This window comes from Triticum urartu, chromosome 1A, assembly GCF_056163025.1.
Source record: "Triticum urartu cultivar PI428250 chromosome 1A, HENAU_Tu73, whole genome shotgun sequence".
Classification (NCBI taxonomy): Eukaryota; Viridiplantae; Streptophyta; class Magnoliopsida; order Poales; family Poaceae; genus Triticum; species Triticum urartu.
In genome coordinates this window covers 547,861,550-547,885,340 of record NC_141873.1, presented here as the reverse complement: position 1 = coordinate 547,885,340, position 23,791 = coordinate 547,861,550, and the positions used below count along the sequence as shown (strand labels likewise).

Here is a 23,791-nt window from a genome sequence, read left to right as displayed (position 1 = left end):
AACAGGGGTAGATAATCCCAAGGACTGGCTCTGCAATCTGCATGAAATATTACCAAAACACCTCTTTGATCAAATGATAGTAACTTTATGGGCACTATGGGGAATTCGGCGTAAGGCTATCCACGAGAACATTTTCCAGTCACCAATCTCAGTGAATGCATTCATCATTAGGTACCTTTCTGAGTTGCAGATTGTCAACAATAGTGTCCAAAGGAGCTGTGAGGAGAGGCAGGCACAGGCAGTTCATCGGTCGTGGTTAGCCCCATCATCAGGTAATGCAAAACTAAATGTAGATGCAACAGTTTCCAGGACTGGTTCTGGTGCTATAGGAGTGATGTGCAGAGATGATACTGGGAGATTCTTGGGTGCAGCGACGCTCTTTTTCAATCACATTGATGATCCGGCGACTTTGGAAGCGCTCGCCATCTGAGAGGCTTTGGCATTAGCAGAGGATCTTTACCTGCTGAAGATTGAGATTGGTTCAGACTGCAAAGTGGTGGTACAAGACTTGAGTTGGGACAACTCGGCAAGCTATGGTGCAGTTGTACATGAAATTATAGATCGGTCCTCTCTTTTTGATTTATGCATTTTTAGTTATGAAAGTAGGAGCTCAAACTATGAAGCTCACAACTTAACGAAGCATGCTTTATCTCTTGGTGGTGGCCGCCATGTTTGGTTAGGCCACCCGGGAAACCTATCATCCGTCCCTGTAAACATTGTGACGAATTAATAAAAGCTTCGCGAGGTTGTCTCAAAAAAATTATATTAATGAATAAAGTGGCGAGATTTCTCAAAAAATAGTAAACATATATGGTAAAATTATTATTCAACATAAGAAACGTGTTAAACCCCACACGTTTCTGATGTTAAATAATATTTTGGATCGGGTCCAGTATAGGCCGGAGAAGAAGGGGGAGTTGATGGCGGGTCCTCATGTTGCTAATTTATGTCTCTTGTATTTGATCTGTATTTTCTATTTTCCCTAGTATAACCTGCATAGTTATTGTGTAGCTCAAGGCATACCATATAATATTCCTTACTATACCCTGCCTATTATTGTGTAGCTCAAGGCATACCATATAATTTCCCCTAGTATAACCTGCCTAGTTATTGTGTAGCTCAAGGCATACCATATAATTTTCCCTAGTATAACCTGCGTAGTTATTGTGTGGCTCAAGGCATACCATATAATTTCCCCTAGTATAACCTGCCTAGTTATTGTGTAGCTCAAGGCATACCATATAATTTCCCCTAGTATAACCTGCCGTTATTGTGTGGCTCAAGGCATACCATATAAACGTACTATTTTTAAGATGAACATTTTTTTTGTCTACGTGCGCATTGGTAGAAAAAACGGCAATGGGGGAAGTATTGCAGCCGGCATCTCTATTCCTAATGGAGCAGTTGGTAGTCTTCGCCAGTCAATTTTCGTCCCATCAGAGACGGTTTCTTTCGTCCTCGATCCCACCTCCCACCTTCCCGCAGGTAACCACCCCATCGACAAAAAAACCCAACCAAAAGAGGGAGCGATGCCTCGAATGAAAAAAAAACCTGCGAAAAAAAACCTATGAAAAAAAACCGACGACTCGCCAATCGACACAAAACTACGGTCGACGAACGTCGTCTCTCTTATCTCCAACCCCTCCCTCTTCTCGCCCCAAACCCTAGAGGTATGACGGGCACCGATCTGGTGGCGCCACCACCGCGGATGACCACGCGCCGGCAAGGCCTCCATCTGTGTCCCTCGCTTGATCCCCTCCGCCCGCTCCTACGGTGTGTGCCACCGACGCCTCCGGCGGCGCTTGCGACGCCTACGTACATGTGTTTGTTTGTGAGTACAGCTACCCCTTGCATCCCCTTGCATCTCTTGCATATACGTAAGTATGGCTACTGGAGGCGGCGGCTACTGCTGGAGCAGGACAGGGTTTCTCTCAAATTGGTCTTCAATAAGTATAGATACCCCTTGCATCTACCTGTATGTCTTTGTTCTATTCTTTCTAATTGATAAAATACATACATATTTGTTTTTTAGCGCAAGGCTATGTATATGAGCTTAAAAAATGTTGGTTCCTGTGTATAGTAGTACTACTAATGGACTTCTCGGTCCATATAATTTGTTCTCAAGATGTTATTTTCATTATCGTCTTGCTTTGTTCTATTGCAGATCGTGGCCAAACTATTGGAAACTATGGTGCATCATGGTATATATGTGACCTTCTTGCCCATGTAGACACAAGAGGCTGAGAGAATATGGGCCTGGATCAGGCTATCAGGGCATATGGAGCAGGTGCGAGGGTAAGAGTAAAGAATGTTGGGATTATTTTCATGTCAGTTTAATTTCTAAATGCTAGGTGGAGACATTGGTTTGGATCTTTTTCAGATAACACCTAAATTAGTGTCCTTGTTTGTTCATGACAATACCTAATTTCAGTAAATGTTCATAAATCATAACGAACTTTGTGGGACATGAAAATAAACTGACGTGACCTTCCTTTCCTCTGCATTCGATACCCTACCCGCATGGCCACGCTGCCGCCTGCCCAGTCTGCCCAGATGGAGGAAGGAGCCGAGGAAGCGCTTGGAGCGAGGGTGAGGTCCCGATGCGCGTCTCCCTCTGTAATCTGGCGTTGTCTGCTGCTGCTGTGTGCGCGGGAGATTGGCAGGAGGCCGGCTGTGAGAGATTGAGAGGTAAGACAGGCTTCAGATGGGATGGTGGGTTTTATACTGCCTTTTTTCTGTGAGATGCTTCAGCTGTTGATTTGATCGGATGATGTGTGGTGTGCTGCTGCTATTTCTGTGAGAATGCTAACGCAGAGAATTTGTTTGATTAAAGATTGGTCCTTTGGTGTGTTCGTTTGATGGACAGCGAGTCAAGGTAAGATGATCAATTCACTACATGGTCGTTACTGCCCTGTTTAGTATTATGAACCTATTCCCTTTTATTATTCTCTTGTTGATGCAGACCTGCTCACTTCATAATGTTTCCGCATGATGGCCCAGTCTTTTCGTGTGTGTGTGTGTGTGGGTGTGTGTGTGTGACATGTTTTGGGCGGCTTGCTTTCACACATGCAACAAACTGATTATATTCTTTTTCAGGTACAAAGATTATTTGCAGGAGTACAAAGAGAAATATAAGGTCCACTGACTCTTACTTGAATAGTCAGATAGATAAAACACAGTATGTGTTACACTGAATTTTCCTTTTAAAGTCCCCCTTTGTATTCTGCTTATTTCTTCGGTCCATGTTGTGTTATCTCCTATAATTGGTCTGCATGTTATGCAAGTCTGAATTCCTACAGGTTCATGACGATTTAAATGTTGCCAAAGAAATATACAAGGATCAGTGCTATAAAATTGTTGAAAGACTTACAGACATGTCACATGTATCATGAATCAGACACAGTAATTAAGCTTTCTTACGGGGCGAGAGTGTAGATGAGAGAGGGAGAGGCGGAGACGAAGCCGCCCGAGGCGGCCGGACTACCACCGCCGTCGTCTAGATCTTCGCCGTGTGGATGCGCAGGGGGGTCACATCTGATCCGTCCGCGATCTCCCAGTACCCTCGCGGCGGTGCCATCGGGAGGAAAGGTGGGGTCGATGGGATCGGGCGGTGACCGTAGCGATCAGCCGCACGGCGAGATCGGACAAGAGGAGAGACGGTGGGCACAATGGCGGGCGATCTTCTCCGACGAGACGGATCCGGGCATTTGGATCGAAGGACGGCTCCGATTCACACCGCATTCGCGGTGGCGGGCTCTTCTCGATCTGGAGAACGACATCCTCGCCGGCGATTATCTACCGGACGGCGACATGATTGAGGTAGATTTTAAATTCAAACTTGATGTATATGACGTCGTTGTTGGCGAATGTGTGCAGCTGGATTTACGATTGAAGACACCGGTGATGATCGATCTGACGGAACCGATGGTCCCTGCACGACCGGATGGACGTTTTTGGGCGCTCCTGGAGAGCGACGACGAAGATCAGGTGGAGTGTCACGTCCCCACCGCCACCACGGTCACGGGAATGCCTATGGCCTCGCCGGATGCCGATCCATCGCCGAAGCCCAAGAGTACAACCGATCGGCGTCGTTCAAAAACTAAAACTTCCAAGCCGTCCATGAAGCCGTGGATCGGACCGATTCCTAAGGTAATGAGAGAACCTGTAACCTTGTCTGATTTCTTGCTGGAAAATTGGACTCTTGTCACGCGGAAGAAGAAGAAAGGCAATATTAGCCGGCCACCGCCGCCGCAAAGATAGTCGGTGGCGAGATCGGCGAGCGCTGTTCGAGCGGCTAGACGGGCTCGTTTGAATGCGTTATTGGGCCGTGGACCTGAACTGGATGCGGGTTTGGATGTGGCGATGGTCGTGGGTTCTCCTGGTGCGGGCGAGGCCCAGTCAGAGGCCCAAGCCTCACGCAGCCCCGAACGGACGTATGTGCTTGTATCGCCGCTGACAGTCCATCCTACGATCAAGTCTAGGGTTTCGCGTCCGGGGTCTCCTTCGCTGGGCACAGGACGGGCGAGGAGGATCTCTTATGCCGGCGGCATGGCAGGTCGAGGTCTGCCGCCCACCAAGCGAGGGCCACCTACTACCGCTGGCGCCTCGGCTACTGGCGGGGCTGGTCGTGGCGCTCTGCTGGCCAGTACTGCTGCCGCGGCGGGCGCGGCCGGTCATGCAACGCCGTCGTCCGTTGGCGCTGAAGGTGCTGGCCGTGGTGCCACGCCTGTCGGTGGGGTTGGAAGGGGCGGCCTACTCCCTCAAGGCCGGTGGCAGCGGGGCCGGTGGCAACGGGGGTGCAACCTCGAGTCGGGACTGGTCGGGGCGCACAGTCTTCCGCGCGACTGGGGGCCGATGCCTCCAGTGCTCTGACGACGACCCACACGTCCAGGCCCAACACGCGCCAGCCGGATGAAGCGGCGCAGCCACCAGCAGCCAAGGCGCTGGCCCTAGGAAGGGGTCGCGGTGTGCAAGGGCGTGATGGATACAATGGTTACAGCAGAGATGGTCAGAACTACAACCGATACGGACAGTAGGGAGATGACGGATATGATGCTTATGGTGAGGGACTGCACCGTGGATCTTCATCCGGTGGCGGCCGTGGTTATAACCGATACAATACTGAGGACACTGGACATTTTCAAGGTCCGCCCGGTAATTTAGTTGAAGGTGTTGCCAGACCCAGGGGTCGATTTCGAGGTGGCTTTCGTCACGGTGGGAGAGGGAGACGACCACCACCGCCTCAACACTATCCACCGCCACCACCGCCTACTGCGGATATGGCCTCGGAGGAGGAGCTCGAGCACACAGCTGATGGGGTGGGAGACCCATCCACGTCACCCGTGGCGGCAGTGGACGCGGTTCGGGCTCTGGCAGCAGTGCATGTTCTGGTGACTTCTGGAGGTGCTAAGTCTAGGGATGACACGTCTGATAAAGGGCCGGAGAAAGCGGAGGGCGAAAACTCCCTAAGTGGGAAATTAAGAAGAAAAAGTTGCCTTGCTATAGATGTGGTGAACCGGGTCATTTCGTGGCAGAATGTATGAATGAGCTTTGTGACTATTGCCTCCGCTCCCAGCATGTGACCGGGGACTGCCCTCTCCTTTCCGGTCCTAAGCCTGGCATTAACATTTTTGGGGTCTGCTGTAAGGAGTTGATGTTTTTTGAGACACCGGAGGTGGACCCTCTATCACAGATGGTTGAGAGTTCCTTCCCGGCAGTTATCAGAGTTACTAATGGACAGTTGACCGAGGCTCAGATCGTGAGACGGCTACGTGATTTAGTGCCAGGTAATTATCAGTGGCACCTGGAGCAGTTAGAAGGTCAGTCTTATAAGGTAGACTTTCCCACTAAAGAGGATCAGATGCATTTTCTTAAGTGGGGTTTATGCAGAGTTACGAGCACAAACATTGTTATCGCTTTCGATGAGTGGAAGCAGGAGGAACTTAAGGGTACACCTTTGGACAAGGTGTGGGTTCGTTTCTATGGCGTGCCACCTAAATATGTAAAACATTTTCTGATTGCTTAGAGTTTGGGTGGTTTGATTGGTAAGACAGAAAAGGTTGACATGTCATTCACACGCGCACAAAACGCTGCGAGGTTGTTGGTCAGTGTTGTGAGTGTTGAGCATATACCAGATGTGGTCAGATGGACACATGCTGGAGTCACTTATGTCTTAGAGCTTGAGATCGAGGATACTGCAGTTTTCGAGGATGGGGATGGGACACAAGACATGGATACGACTAAGGGTGGCGGCGTGTCCGGGAACCAGGATCAGGGGGACGATGATACACTACCGAAGTCGGATAAGGGGCCTACTACACAGCCAGATAAGGTAGCCAGTTCTACCAAAGAGGCGCCCCCGTCCACTACTCTGATGAACACGCTTCGCTTTGGTTCATTTGCACCGGGGTCCGCTCCTAGTCGGTTATGGAGCACCAGGGTCGAGGCAGACGACCCGACAGAGCTTGAGCTACCACCAGTGCTAAGTCTAGTCGGCGATGTGGCGACCGCGGAGTCTACACCCGGTGCGAGGGTGGACCCTGATGGGTTGGCCGCGGGTTTGGGGGACCGTGGGCAGGAAGCCCATCACACCCAGACACCAGAGCCCAACTTTTCTTCGGCGGGAGGGGTGAAGGAAATATGCCCTAGAGGCAATAATAAAGTTATTATTTATTTCCTTATATCATGATAAATCTTTATTATTCATGCTAGAATTGTATTAACCGAAAACATAATACATGTGTGAATACATAGACGAACAGAGTGTCACTAGTATGCCTCTACTTGACTAGCTCATTAATCAAAGATGGTTATGTTTCCTAACCATAGACATGAGTTATCATTTGATTAACGGGATCACATCATTAGGAGAATGATGTGATTGACTTGACCCATTTCGTTAGCTTAGCACTTGATCGTTTAGTTTGTTGCTATTGCTTTCTTCATGACTTATACATGTTCCTATGATAATGAGATTATGCAACTCCCGTTTACCGGAGGAACACTTTGTGTGCTACCAAACATCATAACGTAACTGGGTGATTATAAAGGTGATCTACAAGTGTCTCCAAAGGTACTTGTTGGGTTGGCGTATTTTGAGATTAGGATTTGTCACTCCGATTGTCGGAGAGGTATCTCTGGACCCTCTCGGTAATGCACATCACTTAAGCCTTGCAAGCATTGCAACTAATGAGTTAGTTGCGGAATGATGTATTACGGATCGAATAAAGAGACTTGCCGGTAATGAGATTGAACTAGGTATTGAGATACCGACGATCGAATCCCGGGCAAGTAACATACCGATGACAAAGGGAACAACGTATGTTGTTATGCGGTTTGACCGATAAAGATCTTCGTAGAATATGTAGGAGCCAATATGAGCATCCAGGTTCCGCTATTGGTTATTGACCGGAGACGTGTTTCGGTCATGTCTACATAGTTCTCGAACCCGTAGGGTCCGCATGCTTAAAGTTCGATGACGGTTATATTATGAGTTTATGTGTTTTGATGTACCGAAGGAGTTCGGAGTCCCGGATGAGATCGGGGACATGACGAGGAGTCTCGAAATGGTCGAGACGTAAAGATCGATATATTGGACGACTATATTCGGACATCAGAAAGGTTCCGAGTGATTCGGGTATTTTCGGGAGTACCGGAGAGTTACGGGAATTCGTATTGGGCCTTAATGGGCCATACGGGAAAGGAGAAAAAGGCCTCAAAGGGTGGCCGCACCTCTCCCCATGGGCTGGTCCGAATTGGACTAGGGAGGGGGGCACCCCCTTCCTTCCTTCTCCTTTTCCCTTCCCTTTCCTTCTCTCCTACTCCTACTACTTGGAAGGTGTCGGGGATATACCCCGCGGTGTAAACCGGCCGGAAGTTAACCCGGCCGGACTTGGCGGTTTATCTGAAGCCCCCGCTGACACTTGGCGAGTTACTGGCGACCCGCCCTGACCTGGCGGTTTACACGTAACCCACCTGGTCATTATGACTCACTGGTGATCCGGCGAGCGGGACAGACGGATGACAAGGCCCAAGGCCCAGAAGGCTAGTTCACGCTTAACGGTGGGCCGGTTTAAGAGGAAAGGCATAAGGAACGTTCATCTTACAAGGAGTTAAGACCTGGACTTGTATCCAGTTTGTATTAGAGATAGACTAGTCCTAATCCTACTAGGACTCCACATGTAACCCGCCCCTCCAACATATATAAGGAGGGGCAGGGCTCCCCAAAAATGGACAAGATGGAAAAGTTCCACAAGTTTGATAAGTTAGGGTTAGACAAACAAGTCTAGAACTCTCAAGTTAGAGCACCCGTGTAAGTGTGACCATGATCATCAATATCAATGAAGCAGGATGTAGGCTTTTACCTCCACCGTGAGGGGCCGAACCTGGGTAAAACATCGCGTCTCTCGTCCCGCTCAACCCCTCTCAAGTTACCACATAGATGCGTTGGCCTCGCGACTAAAGTCCTAACACTAAAGACATCTGCCGTAACAATTCCACGACAGTTGGCGCCCACCGTGGGGCCTGCGCACGGTGATGATGAGTTTTTGGAGGGAATTCCTCAGGAGTCGAGATGTTCGCAATTCATCGGATGGAAAAAGAGCCGGCATAAAAGATTCGGATCAACTCCGGTTTCATCAGATTGCTATTGAAAAAGTTTTAATATCAGATCAAAGTCGAAAGGCAACTTCGACAACGATGTCACACGCGCCCGTCCTCTGTGCAAGCGAGTGAAGGATCGCCCAAACGTCAAACAGGGACGGCTACGATGGAAAATTTGAGGTGACACACATGGTGAAAACAAGATCCACGATGCCCTGGGACTCACGCTTACTTTTCTCGCGTTATGGGATGATGAGGATCATGAGTCGCCAAGAGTCTCCAAAAATTCTGCCGTCGGCCGGTCGGGTAATTCTACTGAGTACGAGTCTAGGTCAAGATTGAGCCTGGCGTACAACAAAGTTCACGCAAGGTGCTGAAAAAAAAAACAGACTCGCTGGACCATCCACGAATCGGAAGCAGACTCTCCACGGTTTCATACTCCGCTGTTGACCCGCTCCATTGACCTGCCATGTTGACTACCATGGTGAGCCGCCGCCGACGCCTCTGTCCTCTGGCCGCAACCAAAGTTGCTGCTGCCGTCCACTTCCTGCTTCTATCGGCCTTTCGACACGCCGCCCGTTCGCCGGTAGGCCCCCGTGGCCAAATGCATCGAGTTGAGCCGCCGGCTGCGATCGTTGCCTCCGCCTAGTTAAAACCGAGGCCTTACTTCGCTGGGAAGCCGTCGGCTGCCTCTGTTCCACACCGCATCAACCACCATTGCCCAGAGCTGGCCCTGCATCGCCTTCAGCCGCTGACACCGCCGTATCGAGCTACCCCGGCTGAGTGGCCTCGCCTTCGCTGCCGCGGGCCTGCCCTTGCTGCCGCTGTAAGCCACCACCTCCGCCGCGGTCGGCCACAAGCCCTTGCCACCGTGCCATTGAGCCGCCTCGGGTCAACCCGCTTCCGCTATGGCCGCTGCCTGTTTCGCTCTACTTCGGGTCGACCTCGCTGAGTCGCCGTGTCGAATCACCAGCTTGCTCGCTCGGCGCCGTTCCTCTACAGTCGCTGGCCCTGCGAACCCGCCGGCCGTCTTCTCCAACACACCTCTAGCTCCTGTGCCTTGCATTGGCCATGTGAAACCTGTCCTGGGAATCAGCTTCTCCCCTAATGGTCAACTCGTTGCAAGCTGCAAGTGAAGACGATTTCTGTTGAATATAGGATTTGAGGATCGGACAAATGTTAAGGATCCGTTTCTACAGAAGCAGTATGCGGGATAATTAGATGCAGTTGGAGTCAACTCCCGGTTTGTCTCCACCACGAGAACCACCATTTTCTCATAAGAAGACAGAAGCAAAAGCAACTAGTATTACAGTACTAGTGTCGCGTGGCGATATAAGGATGGCATGGTCAAGGAATCAATTAGGTGTACTGGTAGTACTCCATGATGACTAAAATACTGGCACATCTACACTGATATTTGGTCCGATCAAATTCTAGCCTGCGCATGGATCATCCGTCGTCCGAACAAATCAGGTGACATCTATCTAAGTCTATTTTTGACATATATTGTTTTTGTAAAAAGAACAATTATGTTGGTTTTGCATATTTTTATATGCAGGACAATTATTCGCCACAACATTGGTGTTACACCATGTATATGGAGCACGCACTGGCGTCATTATACTGGCTTTTGATCATTCTGCACTGCTCAACGGACGCGCGCAAACCACGTGTGGTCCGGTTTACATCAACACGTGGCCGGTTCTCCATCTATGCCGGCGTACAATGCCCGCAGGCGAATCCCCGTCCGCGCCGGTTTACAACTCACGCGGCCGACTCTCCCGTCCGCGCCGACTTACTACGCCGCGGCCGACTCATCTGGCTGTGCCGTCTCTGAAGCTGCGACCGTCTTTGTCGTCCGTCTCTCGCGGCCTGGTCTACATCAACATACCAGGCCGCACCTGTCTGCATGAGCTGTTTATTGGGCGCACAAGTCGCCGCCACTACAGTTTTGATTAACTTCAAATCGCCAGTTGGAAGGAACCATTGGCCGAGTTGCTAACACGGCTCATATGAGATCATTTACAACCCACCGCAGTCACCTCAACCTTCTATGGATTCACATCGTGCTACCAACGCCAATGATATACAAGTTATGCCGGTTTATATCACGGTCAAATATGGAGAGTCTCAAGCCAACTCCTCGAGTCACCTTTGAAACTCGGGGGCTACGATGACATGACTCAGCGAATCTTGCCAGTTTTAGCAAATTTAAGAACCCCAGGACGATGGAGGGAAGGATAACCCGGTCCCGGAGGCTACTGTTATATTGATGAAAGTTTAAAGGCCGTCAGAAAATTTCCGGCTTAGAAAGTGTATGACAGTTATAAAATCCCGGCTCGATGAAGAAGTTCCAGGTCATCAGAAATGACTCCGGTTTACAATCCGGTTCAAGAAAAATCTATTCTCCTACAAAGCTCTGAAGCGCTCAAATCCGGTTTAACAATGTCCGGTTCAAAAGGAAATTAATTTCTCGCAAGTTCGAGTTTGAAGGCCGTTAGAAAATTTCCGGCTAAAAATAAAGATTCTGGTTTAAAATCCGGTTCAAGGGAAAGATGTCTCCCATAAAGCGTTGAAGCTCTCAATATCCGGTTCAAGATCCCGGTTCAAGAAGAATTTATCTCTTGCAAAAAGTTAAAAATTGCCAAAGAGGACCTGCTGCCACGATGTGCGGTTCAAACATGGGTATTCTGTCTTACTGGCCATGACATATTATTGATCACATGGGAACCTCAGCTAAAGCGGGGTATCTGTTCTTTTACATCATGTGTGGTTACACGGAATTGTTCTAAAGCGGCTTCCGGTTTACCCCTTGAGTTCGCTTTGCTAAAAGCATCGTGTTATATCACTTGGAGGATTGGTCGTGTCTGAACCAATACCATACCTCTTGATAGGCGAGAGCCACCAGATCACTTGGGGACTTGGTCACGTCTGAACCACTCATGCCTCTTGATCGGCCTAAGGCCACAGAATCACTTGGAGGCTTGGTCGAACCCGAACCATCGCCATGCCACTTGGTCGGCATAAATGCCACGGTTTCATTTGGGGACCTGGCTGACTAGAACCATAGTTACACCTAACGGGAGCTTGGTCGTGTTCGGCCATGGTAACGCCATTTGATCAGCTCAAATAAACCTTTTTTGCAAATGGTTTTCTCATTGCATTTGCTTTACACTTTTCTTTGAAGGTTTTTTTTGCTTTTTATTGTGTTTTTTAAACCGACAAAGTTTTTCAACCAATCAATTGACGGAACACAGTTCACGTCAATCCGGAGACTATTTGCCCGGTTTGATCCTTGTTGTTAACATCCTCTTATGGAGTAACACGGTGTTTATCACAACCCGACACGGTTTTATCATAAACTGGCACAATATGGAAGGAGTTATCAGTACTCAAGATTTGGGTTATCACCCTTACTACAAAAAGTTGGTAAAACCAACGATGTGATTCAATGTCACAGGTATGATATATTTCATATTTGATTATTCTAAATGCAGCCTTGGCTATGAACCCAGGTTATATGTTGGGCATTATGACCCGTCCGGCGGTAAACCGCCAGGACACTTTAAACTTGTTGTATGCAGAAACAGGTTGAATAAAGCATGATCACCGGTGTTTATTAAACCGGTAGTATGATCTGGTGTTTATTAAACTGGCCCTTGAGGGCTACACTGATTGAAGTTTTTATAAGCAATTGTAAGTCCCAGGTTGCTGCAAGCATGACAACCCAGCACTTGGGGGCTACATATATGGAGTATTCAGTTTATATGATTGAGATGAACAAATCGGATTTCTTCAAGGTTGAAACACTTATTGGAGCAAGTCTTAAGTTATCACTATGTTCTCCTCTTAAGACTTGGGGGCTACAGACCCATGTTTCTTAAACCGGCGCTTTGGGAGCTGAGTCAAAGGAGTTATTCTTCACGATATTTCTCGGTGACAAACCAAGGTCGGCAAATTGATTATGAAGCTGGTCTGTTGACCCGGATTTCTCAGAAGGAGGAAATAACAAGGACTTAAGGATGATCAGGTACCGGTTTACAAAAATTCTTAACCCGGAGCATAACCTGTCAAATTTGTTCTTGTGTTTATTTTGCAGCATAAGTTTACCATGAATAAATCCAAGCTAAACTTGGGGGCTAATGTCGGGGATATACCCCGCGGTGTAAACTGGCCGGAAGTTAACCCGGCCGGACTTGGCGGTTTATCTGAAGACCCCGCTGACACTTAGCGAGTTACTGGCGACCCGCCCTGACCTGGCGGTTTACACGCAACCCACCTGGTCATTATGACTCACTGGTGATCCGGCGAGCGGGACAGACGGATGACAAGGCCCAAGGCCCAGAAGGCCGGTTCACGTTTAACGGTGAGCCGGTTTAAGAGGAAAGGTATAAGGAACGTTTATCTTACAAGGAGTTAAGACCTGGACTTGTATCCGGTTTGTATTAGAGATAGACTAGTCCTAATCCTACTAGGACTCCACATGTAACCCGCCCCTCCAACATATATAAGGAGGGGCAGGGCTCCCCAAAAGGGGACAAGATGGAAAAGTTCCACAAGTTTGATAAGTTAGGGTTAGACAAACAAGTCTAGAACTCTCAAGTTAGAGCACCCGTGTAAGTGTGACCATGATCATCAATATCAATGAAGCAGGATGTAGGCTTTTACCTCCACCGTGAGGGGCCGAACCTGGGTAAAATATCGCGTCTCTCGTCCCGCTCAACCCCTCTCAAGCTACCACATAGATGCGTTGGCCCCGCGACTAAAGTCCTAACACTAAGGACATCTGCCGTGACAATTCCACGACAGAAGGGATCCTAGTTCTACTAGGAAAGGGGGAATCCTACTCCCGGTGGGAGTAGGACTCCCCTAGGGCGCGCCATAGAGAGGTCCGGCCCCTCCACTCCTTTATATACGTGGCCAGGGGGCACCCCATAGACACAACAATTGATCTCTTGATCTCTTAGACGTGTGCGGTGCCTCCCTCCACCATAATCCACCTCGATCATATTGTAGCGGTTCTTAGGCGAAGCCCTGCGTCGGTAGAACATCATCATCATCACCACGCCGTTGTGCTGACGAAACTCTCCCTCAACACTTGGCTGGATCGAAGTTCGAGGGATGTCATCGAGTTGAACGTGTGCAGAACTCGGAGGTGCCGTGCGTTCGGTACTTGATCGGTCGGATCGTGAAGACGTACGACTACATCAACCGCATTGTGCTAACGCTTCCGCTTTGGTATACGAGGGTACGTGGACAACACTCTCCCCTCTTGTTGCTATGCATCACCATGATCTTGCGTGTGCGTAGGAATTTTTTTGAAATTACTATGTTCCCCAACAAGGGGCGCCTGGACAGGAGGTCTATGGCGTTCTTCCCACTTCGACGTCTCCGGTCGAGCTGGGGGTGAGGTGCGGGAAGGAGCCCCGTGCTATAACCCCTCCACAGGACCGCACCATCCACAGTGGCGAGCCGGGGGTGAGATGCGGGAAGGAGTCCCGTGACGTAACCCCTCCGCAGGATTGCACCGAGCAGGTTGGCCGAGGGACGACGGTTTCTGCGGGTGATAGGGGGACGGGACCAGTGAGCAGGCGTCTCCATGGTCCTCCTCCCCCTTAACATTTGCAGCGGAGGACCGCTCCACCACGACCTACCCTCCTCCACCGACGATAAGGGAGGGGCGTGGGAGTCCTGACCGCACCCCTCGCGAGAGGACCACGGAGGAGCTCATCGCTTTTGGCGGGATTGCGGATCCAGTGTCGGCTGGCAGGCGTGTTAGCAACCGGATCCAGGGATAGCCGGATGTGGACGACCTGTAGTTAGCGCATGCCAAGAGGGCCGCCATGCTTCGTCATGCCGAGACTACTGCAGGTACGTCCTTTGATAAAAGTTGTTCAATTTTACACTTCTCTGAGAATGAAATAGTTGATAAGGCAAACGACTTAGGAATTTCTTTGGGATCAAATGAAACCGAGGTCGTCAAATCCGTTAATGATCTTTTAGACTTGTAAGAGGAGAGGGCTTCTGAGATCATTCGTAATCTTGCCTCTATCCAACCTATGAATGACAATGACATGACTAATTTAGGAATTAATGATCTTGCAAATATATGTAATAATCTGTTGCCTAGTGTCGAGGCTGAGGATGAGGAGGATGTTGAGAACACATATACGGTAGAGCCTCTCTTGATGGATGAGGCAGTGTCTGTCATAGATAATACTATCATCCCGCAGGGTGTTGAGGAGAAGCCCAAACGACCCTGGAAGCGGAAAATTTATCCTACTTCGGCAGTACACAGAAGTGCTAGAGTTAAGCTTAAGAAAAATTTCATGATGACTTATGAAAGGACTCTATTGGAATAGCATAGGTCTAGTAGACTTGGCTAAACAAAGATTCTTAGCAGAGACAACGTTAGAGCATCACTTAGATTTCGTTGCACTTTTGGAAACTGGACGAGATAATTTCACATCCCAATTCCTTCAAACCCTCTCCAGCGGTATCGATTTTGACTGGCACATTCTACCTCCTAGAGGAAGATCCGGCGGGATTTTACTAGGAGTACGATGTGAGACGTTAGAGGTGCTTAATGTGGTGCAGGGAGACTTTTCGGTTAAATTCAGGGTGAGATCAAAATTGGATGGGTTCCGATGGTCGCTAGTTGCGGTATATGGGGCAGCGCAACCTGAATTTAAACCTGATTTTCTGGCCAATTTAGTGCGGATTTGTGGAGATGAAAATCTGTCACTACTAGTCGGGAGGGATTTTAATATCATTAGGACAAGAGAAGAAAAGAATAATGACAATTTCGATGGACGTTGGTCTATGATGTTTAACATGATTATCGAGAGCCTCAATTTGAGAGAAATTGAGCTCACCGGTAGACAGTTTACATGGGCCAACTCGTTACCTGTTCCGACTTATGAAAAGCTGGATAGGGTACTTGCTAGTGTGGAGTGGGAACAAAAATATCTGTTGGTGTTGGTTCATGCGATGCAGAGAGCGATTTCGGATCATACACCACTCTTTTTAGATTCGGGAGAGGCTACCCATGTTGCAAACAAAAATATCTTCTCCTTCGAGCAAAGCTGGTTTGAGCGAGAAGGATTTATGGAGATGATTGCACGCGAATGGGCTAAGCCGGTTACGGGAAGGACACATGTCGAGAGATGGCATAATAAGATTAGACACCTCTGACAATTTCTGAGAGGATGGGCCAGAAATGAGAGTGGGATTTATAAACAGAAAAAAGAACGTCTAACTCAACTCATTGAGGCACTAGATGTAAAGGTTGAAACCACTCTCCTTTCTGTTAATGAGCATCGAACCAAGTCTGAGGCTGAGCAAGGCCTACGTGCTCTCCTGAGAGAGGAGGAGCTCAAGTGGGTGTTGCGTGCGACAACGCTTAAGGTTGTCCAAGGGGACGACAACACACAGTTCTTCCATTTGGTTGCAAATGGTAAACATAGGAAGAAGAAGATCATACAACTTGAACAGGACGAGGGGACAAAGTGGGGCATGAAATCTAAAAGCGTATATTTCCAACTATTATAAAAGACTATTTGGACCCCCGAATACATCCACGGTGTCTCTTCATGAGTCTGTTATTGATGATATACCTCAATTACAGGCAGCAGAGAATGATGTTCTCTCTGCACCGTTTACTGAAAAAGAAGTTCATCTGGCCATAACCCAAATGAAGCCGAATAAAGCACTGGGACCAGATGGGTTTCCAGCTGAATTCTATAAGAAATGTTGGCATATCATTAAAGATGATCTCATGCCTATGTTTCACGATTTTTCGATGGCCATTTGGAGTTGTTTCACCTCAACTTTGGTACGATAACGTTGTTACCTAAGAAGAATGAGGCGGTTCGGATCGAACAATTCTGACCCATTTGCCTGCTGATGTGAGTTTTAAAATGTTCACAAAGGTAGGAACCAATAGATTGACACAAATTGCTCACTCAGTGGTTCAACCTAGTCAGACAGCTTTCATGCTGGGACGACACATACTATAAGGAGTGGTCGTCTTACATGAAACACTTCATGAGATTCACTCGAAGAAACTAGGCGGGGTTTTCTTCAAAGTGGATTTCGAGAAGGCTTATGATAAAGTAAAATGGCCTTTTCTTCAGCAGGCAATGCACATGAAGGGTTTTAGTGAAACCTGGAGGAACCAAGTGGATACTCAAGTCCAGGAAGGTAGTGTAAGAATTAAGGTGAACGATGACATCGGTCACTACTTCCAGACGCATAAGGGGTTGAGACAAGGGGATTCCATGTCACCTCTTCTGTTCAATATTGTGGCAGATATGTTGGCCGTCATTATTGGCAGGGCCAAGCAGCATGGCCATGTAGAGGGTCTAGTTCCTCATCTAGTTGATGGAGGGGTGTCCATTCTACAAAATGCCGATGACACTATTTTGTTCATGGAACATGACATGGCTAAGGCACGTAACATGAAACTTATCTTGTGTCTATTCGAACAATTGTCTAGCTTAAAAATCAATTTTCATAAGAGTGAGGTGTTCTGTTTTGGGAAGGCCAAAGACGAGGAACGTACATACACACAATTGTTTGGATGCGAATTAGGTGCCTTACTGTTCAGTTACTTGGGTATTCCGATTCATCATCGTAAGTTATCCAATAAAGAATGGAAATGTATTGAAGAACGAATTGAAAAGAAACTCTGCTGCTGGAAGGGCAAGCTGATGTCATATGGAGGTCGGCTAGTTTTGATTAACTCAGTATTGACTAGCATGCCAATGTTTTTACTTTCGTTCTTCGAAATTCCGAAAGGGGTCCGAGAGCGACTTGATTTCTTTAGATCTCGTTTCTTTTGGCAGTCTGATGAGGCCAAGAGGAAATACCGTCTCGCGCGATGGGATATCTTTTGTCGACCTAAAGACCAAGGGGGTCTAGGTATTGAGAACTTGGAAATTAAGAATAAATGTCTTATGAGCAAATGGTTGTACAGGTCAGAGACAGAGCCGGAGGGCATGTGGTCTCAAATCCTACGCAATAAGTATTTACACTCGAAAACGCTAGGCCAGGTTACCATCAGGCCGACTGATTCGCCGTTCTGGAAGGGACTTATGAGAACGAAGGATATGTTCTTTCGTAGGGTCAAATTCTTGGTTGGCAACGGGATGTCAACAAGATTTTGGGAAGATACATGGTTAGGAGAGACGCCTCTGGCCTTACAATATCCCATCCTATACAATATTGTGCAACATAAGGAGGATTACGTAGGTATCGTCCTTCAAACTATTTCCTTGAACATCCAGTTCAGACTTATGTTAGTGGGTGAGAGATGGACAGCCTGGATGCATTTGGTTCGGAGATTGATTGAAGTTCGACTCTCCGACATGCCGGACTCAACACAATGGAAGTTAACTAAAAATGAGATATTTACGGTGAAATCTTTTTATACGGATCTGATCAATTCTGGCCCCCTCTCTAGGTCACTACATATATGGAAGGTTAAGGTTCCTTTGCGGATTAAATTTTTTATGTGGTTTGTCCACAAGCAAGTAATACTCACAAAGGAAAACTTACTTAAGAGGAGATGAGTAGGCAATTCGTGGTTTTGTTTTTGTGCTCAGAATGAGACGATCCAACATTTATTCCTTGAATGCCCACTTGTCAAGTTACTTTGGAGAACGATTCATATAGCTTTTAATATCAATTCTCCAGTAGATATTGTGTCTTTGTTTGGGACGTGGTTAGCTGGGGTTGAACAGATCACGACATCTCGTATTCGGATTGGAATATGTGCGTTATTATGAGCTATATGGAACTGCAGAAATGATATGATTTTTAACAGACAACACAACTTAACCTTTTTGCGGGTTATCTTCAGAGCTACAGATTGGATCCGTACGTGGTCCTTACTCACTCCTATGGACTCCAAGGAGCCTTTGGTTACTGGGTGCAACCAACGGGAGATGGTGGCTCGGGTTATATTCAACCGGTTCGGATGACGTACGCATAACAGGATAGGAGTCTAGAGAGCTTATCCTTATTATCACCGTATCGGTTGTCTTTGTCCACTTGTAATTTTCAGGTTTATGTACTCTGTTTTGCTCCATTTGCGAGCTGTAAGACCTTTACGATGATATTTTCTGGATTTTTAATAAGAGGGCCGCATGCATCATCATGATGCAGAGGCCGGGGGTAAACCTCCATTTTCAAAAAAAAAGTAATTAAGCTTTCTAAACCTTGAGTACATGACTATTTCCAGTTTTCTCATAGGAGCAGTAGCGAAGGGAACATGCAGCAGTTGTTGTCCATATGCACCATGGCGGCGCGGTGGGTGGTAGATTACGTGGACACTGGGTGACTTTGTCTTGCTTCTTTTCTTCTGCTTAATTAATTCTCTAGCTATTTATAATGATGCAATTTTGGGCTGTGTGTGTGCTGCTGCTGCTTACACATAACAGATAATAGATATAAATTTTCTGCTTATATGTTGATGTGAATTTTTCTTGCGGTTGCTAATGCATCGATATTTTTTGTTCATGCTCATGTATTGTAGCTCCCACATCTCCCTGTCTCCTTCAATTTGTTGCAGATGTCTTCCAAGTATAGTGAGCTGCTAATATATTAATGCAATTTTTTACTTCTTGCAGTTGCTAATGTATTGATTCATTATACATTATATTTCCCCTACAGTTCTGAGCCCCCCCTCCCTACCCGTCCATTCAATGCATGCGTTGTGTTGTGTGTGGTAAAGTAATTTCCAGAAGAACCATAACTATTTAAGAGTGTTGGTATATTTACCGGTGAATTTGCAGGACATTAAGATGGGTGAGTTAATTCGGGTGGTGTGTGCTGATCGAGGAGAGACGTAGCTGTTCTACACCTTATTTAAGGGGAAGAATTCCTAGCTGGGACTAAGGTGAGACATCTAAAGGCTACCTTTTGCATGTTGTCCCATTGTTAGAGCTCCTCAAATTGTAGACTCTCTATTGCCTTGAAGTTTCTACTCTAAAAGCGACCCCTTTCATTTTCATAAACTATTCGATTAGTGCACAATTAGTTGCTCTGTATTCATTTGTCGCAGTCGGGTTTTTTAGTGAAAAAATATAGTTGGATAATTCATGATACACGTGTATTGATGTAAAAAAACATTGTAAATATCCACGGAGGGGTGGTGGTGGTGGTGGGCATGGTTCACATAAAGAGATGTTGGTGACGTTTCCAACTAGCACATGCTGACATGAGGATTAGTGCTATTTGGAGGTGTGACAGGGCTCAGCAGCGATGAGTACTTGCAGGTCTTCCCAGGGCTATTTGGAGGTGTGCAGCGGTCAGGAGGCATCATACCTGCAATCTCTCCCCCCATCCTTAGTGACATTTTGGAGAGTGAGTCGAGGCTCAAGATACCTGCAGTCTATGTTACATGGTATGGGGATACGGATACGGCGATACGGGAAAACGGCATTTCCTGAAAATAGACTTACGGGGATACGGCGAGTATATGTGCAAATGCATAAAAAATCATAACCAAAAAACAATTTCTTTGGGAGGATGAGTATCTCCATAGGGGGTAATTTAGGATTGGTATACTTGTTAGAGGATTGATGTTGCCTAACGTTGAGAAAAATAGATAGCTAGATGCCCTTCGTTCTCCCCTAAATCCTAATCCATATCATGCAAAAGACCAGAGATCCTGAAACAATGGATTGAACCTTACTTGCGTACAGATTCCGGATGACAAAGACTTGAAGAATGGAGACGAACTGTGAGGTCTGGCCGGCGGCGCCGAAAGGCAGTCTGGAGATGCGCCGAAACTATCGAGTCTAGCGATTTGGCAACTGCCAGGTGACGGCGAGAGGAAAGATTCCAGCGATTAGGTTTATTTATCCAATCGATTAGGCCGTCTGATGGGCTGCAGAGTCGAGTGGTAGCAGGCCCTTGTGAATCCCTGATGTATCCCATGCGTGTCCCAGCCGTATTCCGATTTTTATTCTTTATTTTAATTCGAAAAAATGTGATACGTAGGGACACGCGTATCTGGGCGTATCCCCGTTCCGGTGCAGTATCCTGCACCGATTCGGCACTTCTCTCACCCACAGTCAATATGAAAGGGGAGGTGAGAATCAGCGCTATCTTTTGTGAAACCAGCTTCAGCTCTTCTAAGGGGGACTCTTTGAATAGGATCATCCACTTTTTGAGAGCCAAATGAATCTGCCACCATATCTGCTTAAGGTCAGACCACAACACATTATTAAAACCATAGAATTTCTGAACTTCCAAATGCACCACATAACACAGGCACAAACAGAGTTCAAGACCATCTCTTTCTTTTGAGCTGGCCAGAATCTAGCAATTGATAAGTAGTTGTTGCCCAGATCACAAGAGAGAACATTAGATATCTCAAGCCAGATTTTCTTAGCAACAACACAGTCAAACAGAGTTCACCAGATAACCTGTTATCTTCTAACCTTTTATCACATTTCAAAGTGGTTGGTTTCCTTTCTCTAATCCTGAATTGAAATGAATAAATAGATCGATGGACTAAGCAACGCTCAGATGAACTACCTAAGGCCTGTAGAAGTTTGAGAAAACAACTTGAGGAAATTCGAAGAAGAGCTTGCAAGGTTTTCTAAAGACGTGGTTCCTCTATTGGATCCGGAAGAAGATGAGCTTAAGGACAGTAAACGAGTTCTTCGTAGGGTGGGGTAACACATCCGATACCTAAAATGATGTTATCCTTTGCAGTGCTTGCTCCTTGGAAAACTTGCAACATGAACTTTCTTGTTACGGAATGTTGAAAGTATTAAGCATTGTAGCGTTCTTGTGTTCCTGACAACAAGCCTTTGCGGTGCTGCATAGCAAACTGTGGGTTCTAGGAAGTGTTCTTTCTCTGCGGAATATATTTGCCGGAGAACAAGTTCATGATCTTCTGCTTGGGCGCCTAGTAAAAACAAATACATAACACGAACTGTTTTGCTCAATTGGATGACCCATTGGCTCGTTGACTCTAGTGCTAATGACTAGATGTTCATCAGTTGCGTCGGTTCAAAGAATTCATTTGTCACGTCAAGTTCCAACCTTTTTGTGTTCCATCAGTGGGTGCCTGTTCGTAAACAAGTTGATGCTCCTCAATCTGTGGAGGTGTTTGTAATGATCACTGCCATTTTTTAGATTTGTGCACACTTTCTAGTTTTTCTTAAGAGGCTTTTCTAGTTTACATGTACAGATTCAGTGGAATTAGAGGTGTCAGCTAGTGATTCCAACCACCGGAGTTATTACTTGGCTAGCTTAGATTTATAGAGGTTTCTGTCGTTCGACTGAGATAAGGACGACTAGAACTAGAACTAGAAGTGACCATGTTTTCATTACAACTGAAGTCGCAAATGTTCAGGCATACATACCATCATCAGGTTTCCAAAGTACCGTACTAATTTAAACGAGGCACAAAGCGCTTACAACTGAAGTGCCAAACCGGTCATCGAGTTTCAGTACTAGTTATATATGGAGAAGTGAAGCCATAATGCCATATGAAGAACTCCATGCACATCCAGGCTGTCAATTGGTGTTGGCCCCGAAGACGCACGCAATGCCTATGTACAACATGTACACGCTCAGCACGGACGAGATGGCCATCCCGGTCAGCATCGCAGCCATCGTGCCCTGTGGCCAGCAGTGCGCCTTCCCCATCCGAAGTGACACGGCAAGCATAAGGCTCCAGAAGAAGCACACGGTAAGTCCCAGCTGCGACACAGCAGCGATGAAGACGACAACTCGGCGCAGCTCCGCCGTCTCCTCCTTCTCAGAAGCGCCGAGCAGCGACGCAAGGTACTGCGTGATGGCGATGGCCAGGCCCATGCCTACCACCGCGTACAGCCGCGCAATATCATGGGGAGTGACGCGGCAGGTTGATGTCGATGCACTGTGCAAGAGGGACTTGTTTGGCACCATCGTAATCCCCAGAAAGGCAAAAAGCAGCAGCCCCAAGCCCACTGTGGCGGCCGTGACGTTGAAAAGCTGGCTGATAGACTTGAGATCATTTCCTGTAAGTACAAAGTAAGTACTCCATTAAGCAGGTGTAACAATACGCATATGAAACATTTACAATCTAATGGATATTGAAATTCTAGGATGAAATTTTGCAGAGAAGGCCGTGATGAGTATGCACTTGACATACCTAGGAGACCGGGCAGTGCACGCATCCCACGGTTGGCCGGAGGCTGCTCTGGGTCCCGAACCACAGCCTGCGTGGAGTCACCGGGGGGGCGGGGGTCCTGAACCAAAACCGCCAGCAGCATGTCATGCAGTGCTAAAGAGCTTGGACAAAAAAAGTCGATGGTTTTGAATTTGAGGTTGCGATGATAAGTTCAAACTGCCTCCGGATTGGACAGTGAGAAACTCACTTATTGCTTAGGTGCAAACTAATAGATAAAATCAGACAAGGCAATGGATTGTGCTTCAGAGAGGATAGAATTGTGGGCACACGTACTACGTGCGTGCCAAGGAGAGGGAAGAGAGAGCACGCGTACCACCTCCGAGATCTTCTTTCCCTCGTCCCCTCCTGCGCTGGCGCTCGCCTTGTCCTCCTGCTTCTCAGGACCCTCTGGCTTCTGCTCCTGTTGTAGCGAGAAGAACAGAGCTATGTCAGAAGTGCTAAGAAACTTGTGGAATCAGACCTGAAACAAAGTAACAAGCATAACAGTAACTCCTTTTCAGCAAAATGCTAGAGAGTTTTTGTGGTACATAGCCAACCCAGCAGCGGACATAGAAGAAGCAGAAAGAGGGATACACAAGTTCTGTAGACAAATGTTCAGAATAAGGTTGTAGCCTATTGGTTGAGCTTTTGTTTGTCCTACTTTTTGACGAAACGCAGCCAAGATGCATGGCCGAGAGAGCACACGGAAACAACTCTAACAAGTTCGAAAACAGAGAAAGAGAAAGGAAAAGAAAATCCTAGGAAGTAATTACAAATGCACTCGTGTATTCACGGCTGAGCAGAGCAACTACCCTAGCCACATGACCAATTTGATTCCAGCCTGTAACCAGGAGTGCAGCTCATCAAATATGGCACTGCAAATGCCCAGGAAATCAGTTGGTCCTCAGGTTGAAAATTCTGTTAGCTCATCTTTGTAAATGCCCCAGATTCTCAGGAGGTAAATGCCCCAGATTCTGCAAATGCCCAGGAGGTGAAGTCTTAGCTTGGCTGAAAAGG

General features: G+C 47.3%; 1 protein-coding gene and 1 pseudogene across 1 annotated transcript; one reads left to right on the top strand and one right to left on the bottom strand.

Moving 5' to 3' along the window:
• The first annotated feature begins 4,342 nt into the window (after nt 1-4,342).
• On the top strand, nt 4,343-19,239 carry LOC147992525 (uncharacterized; annotated as a pseudogene).
• Nucleotides 19,240-21,943: 2,704 nt separating this feature from the next.
• Nucleotides 21,944-23,380, bottom strand: LOC125538512 (uncharacterized). Its single transcript, XM_048701798.2, has 3 exons — nt 23,109-23,380; nt 22,757-22,853; nt 21,944-22,622 (listed from the first exon to the last, which is right to left on the bottom strand). Exons 2-3 carry the CDS (start codon nt 22,779-22,781, stop codon nt 22,138-22,140), a joined length of 510 nt encoding a protein of 169 aa, XP_048557755.2. The 5' UTR covers nt 22,782-22,853; nt 23,109-23,380; the 3' UTR covers nt 21,944-22,137.
• Nucleotides 23,381-23,791: the final 411 nt, after the last annotated feature.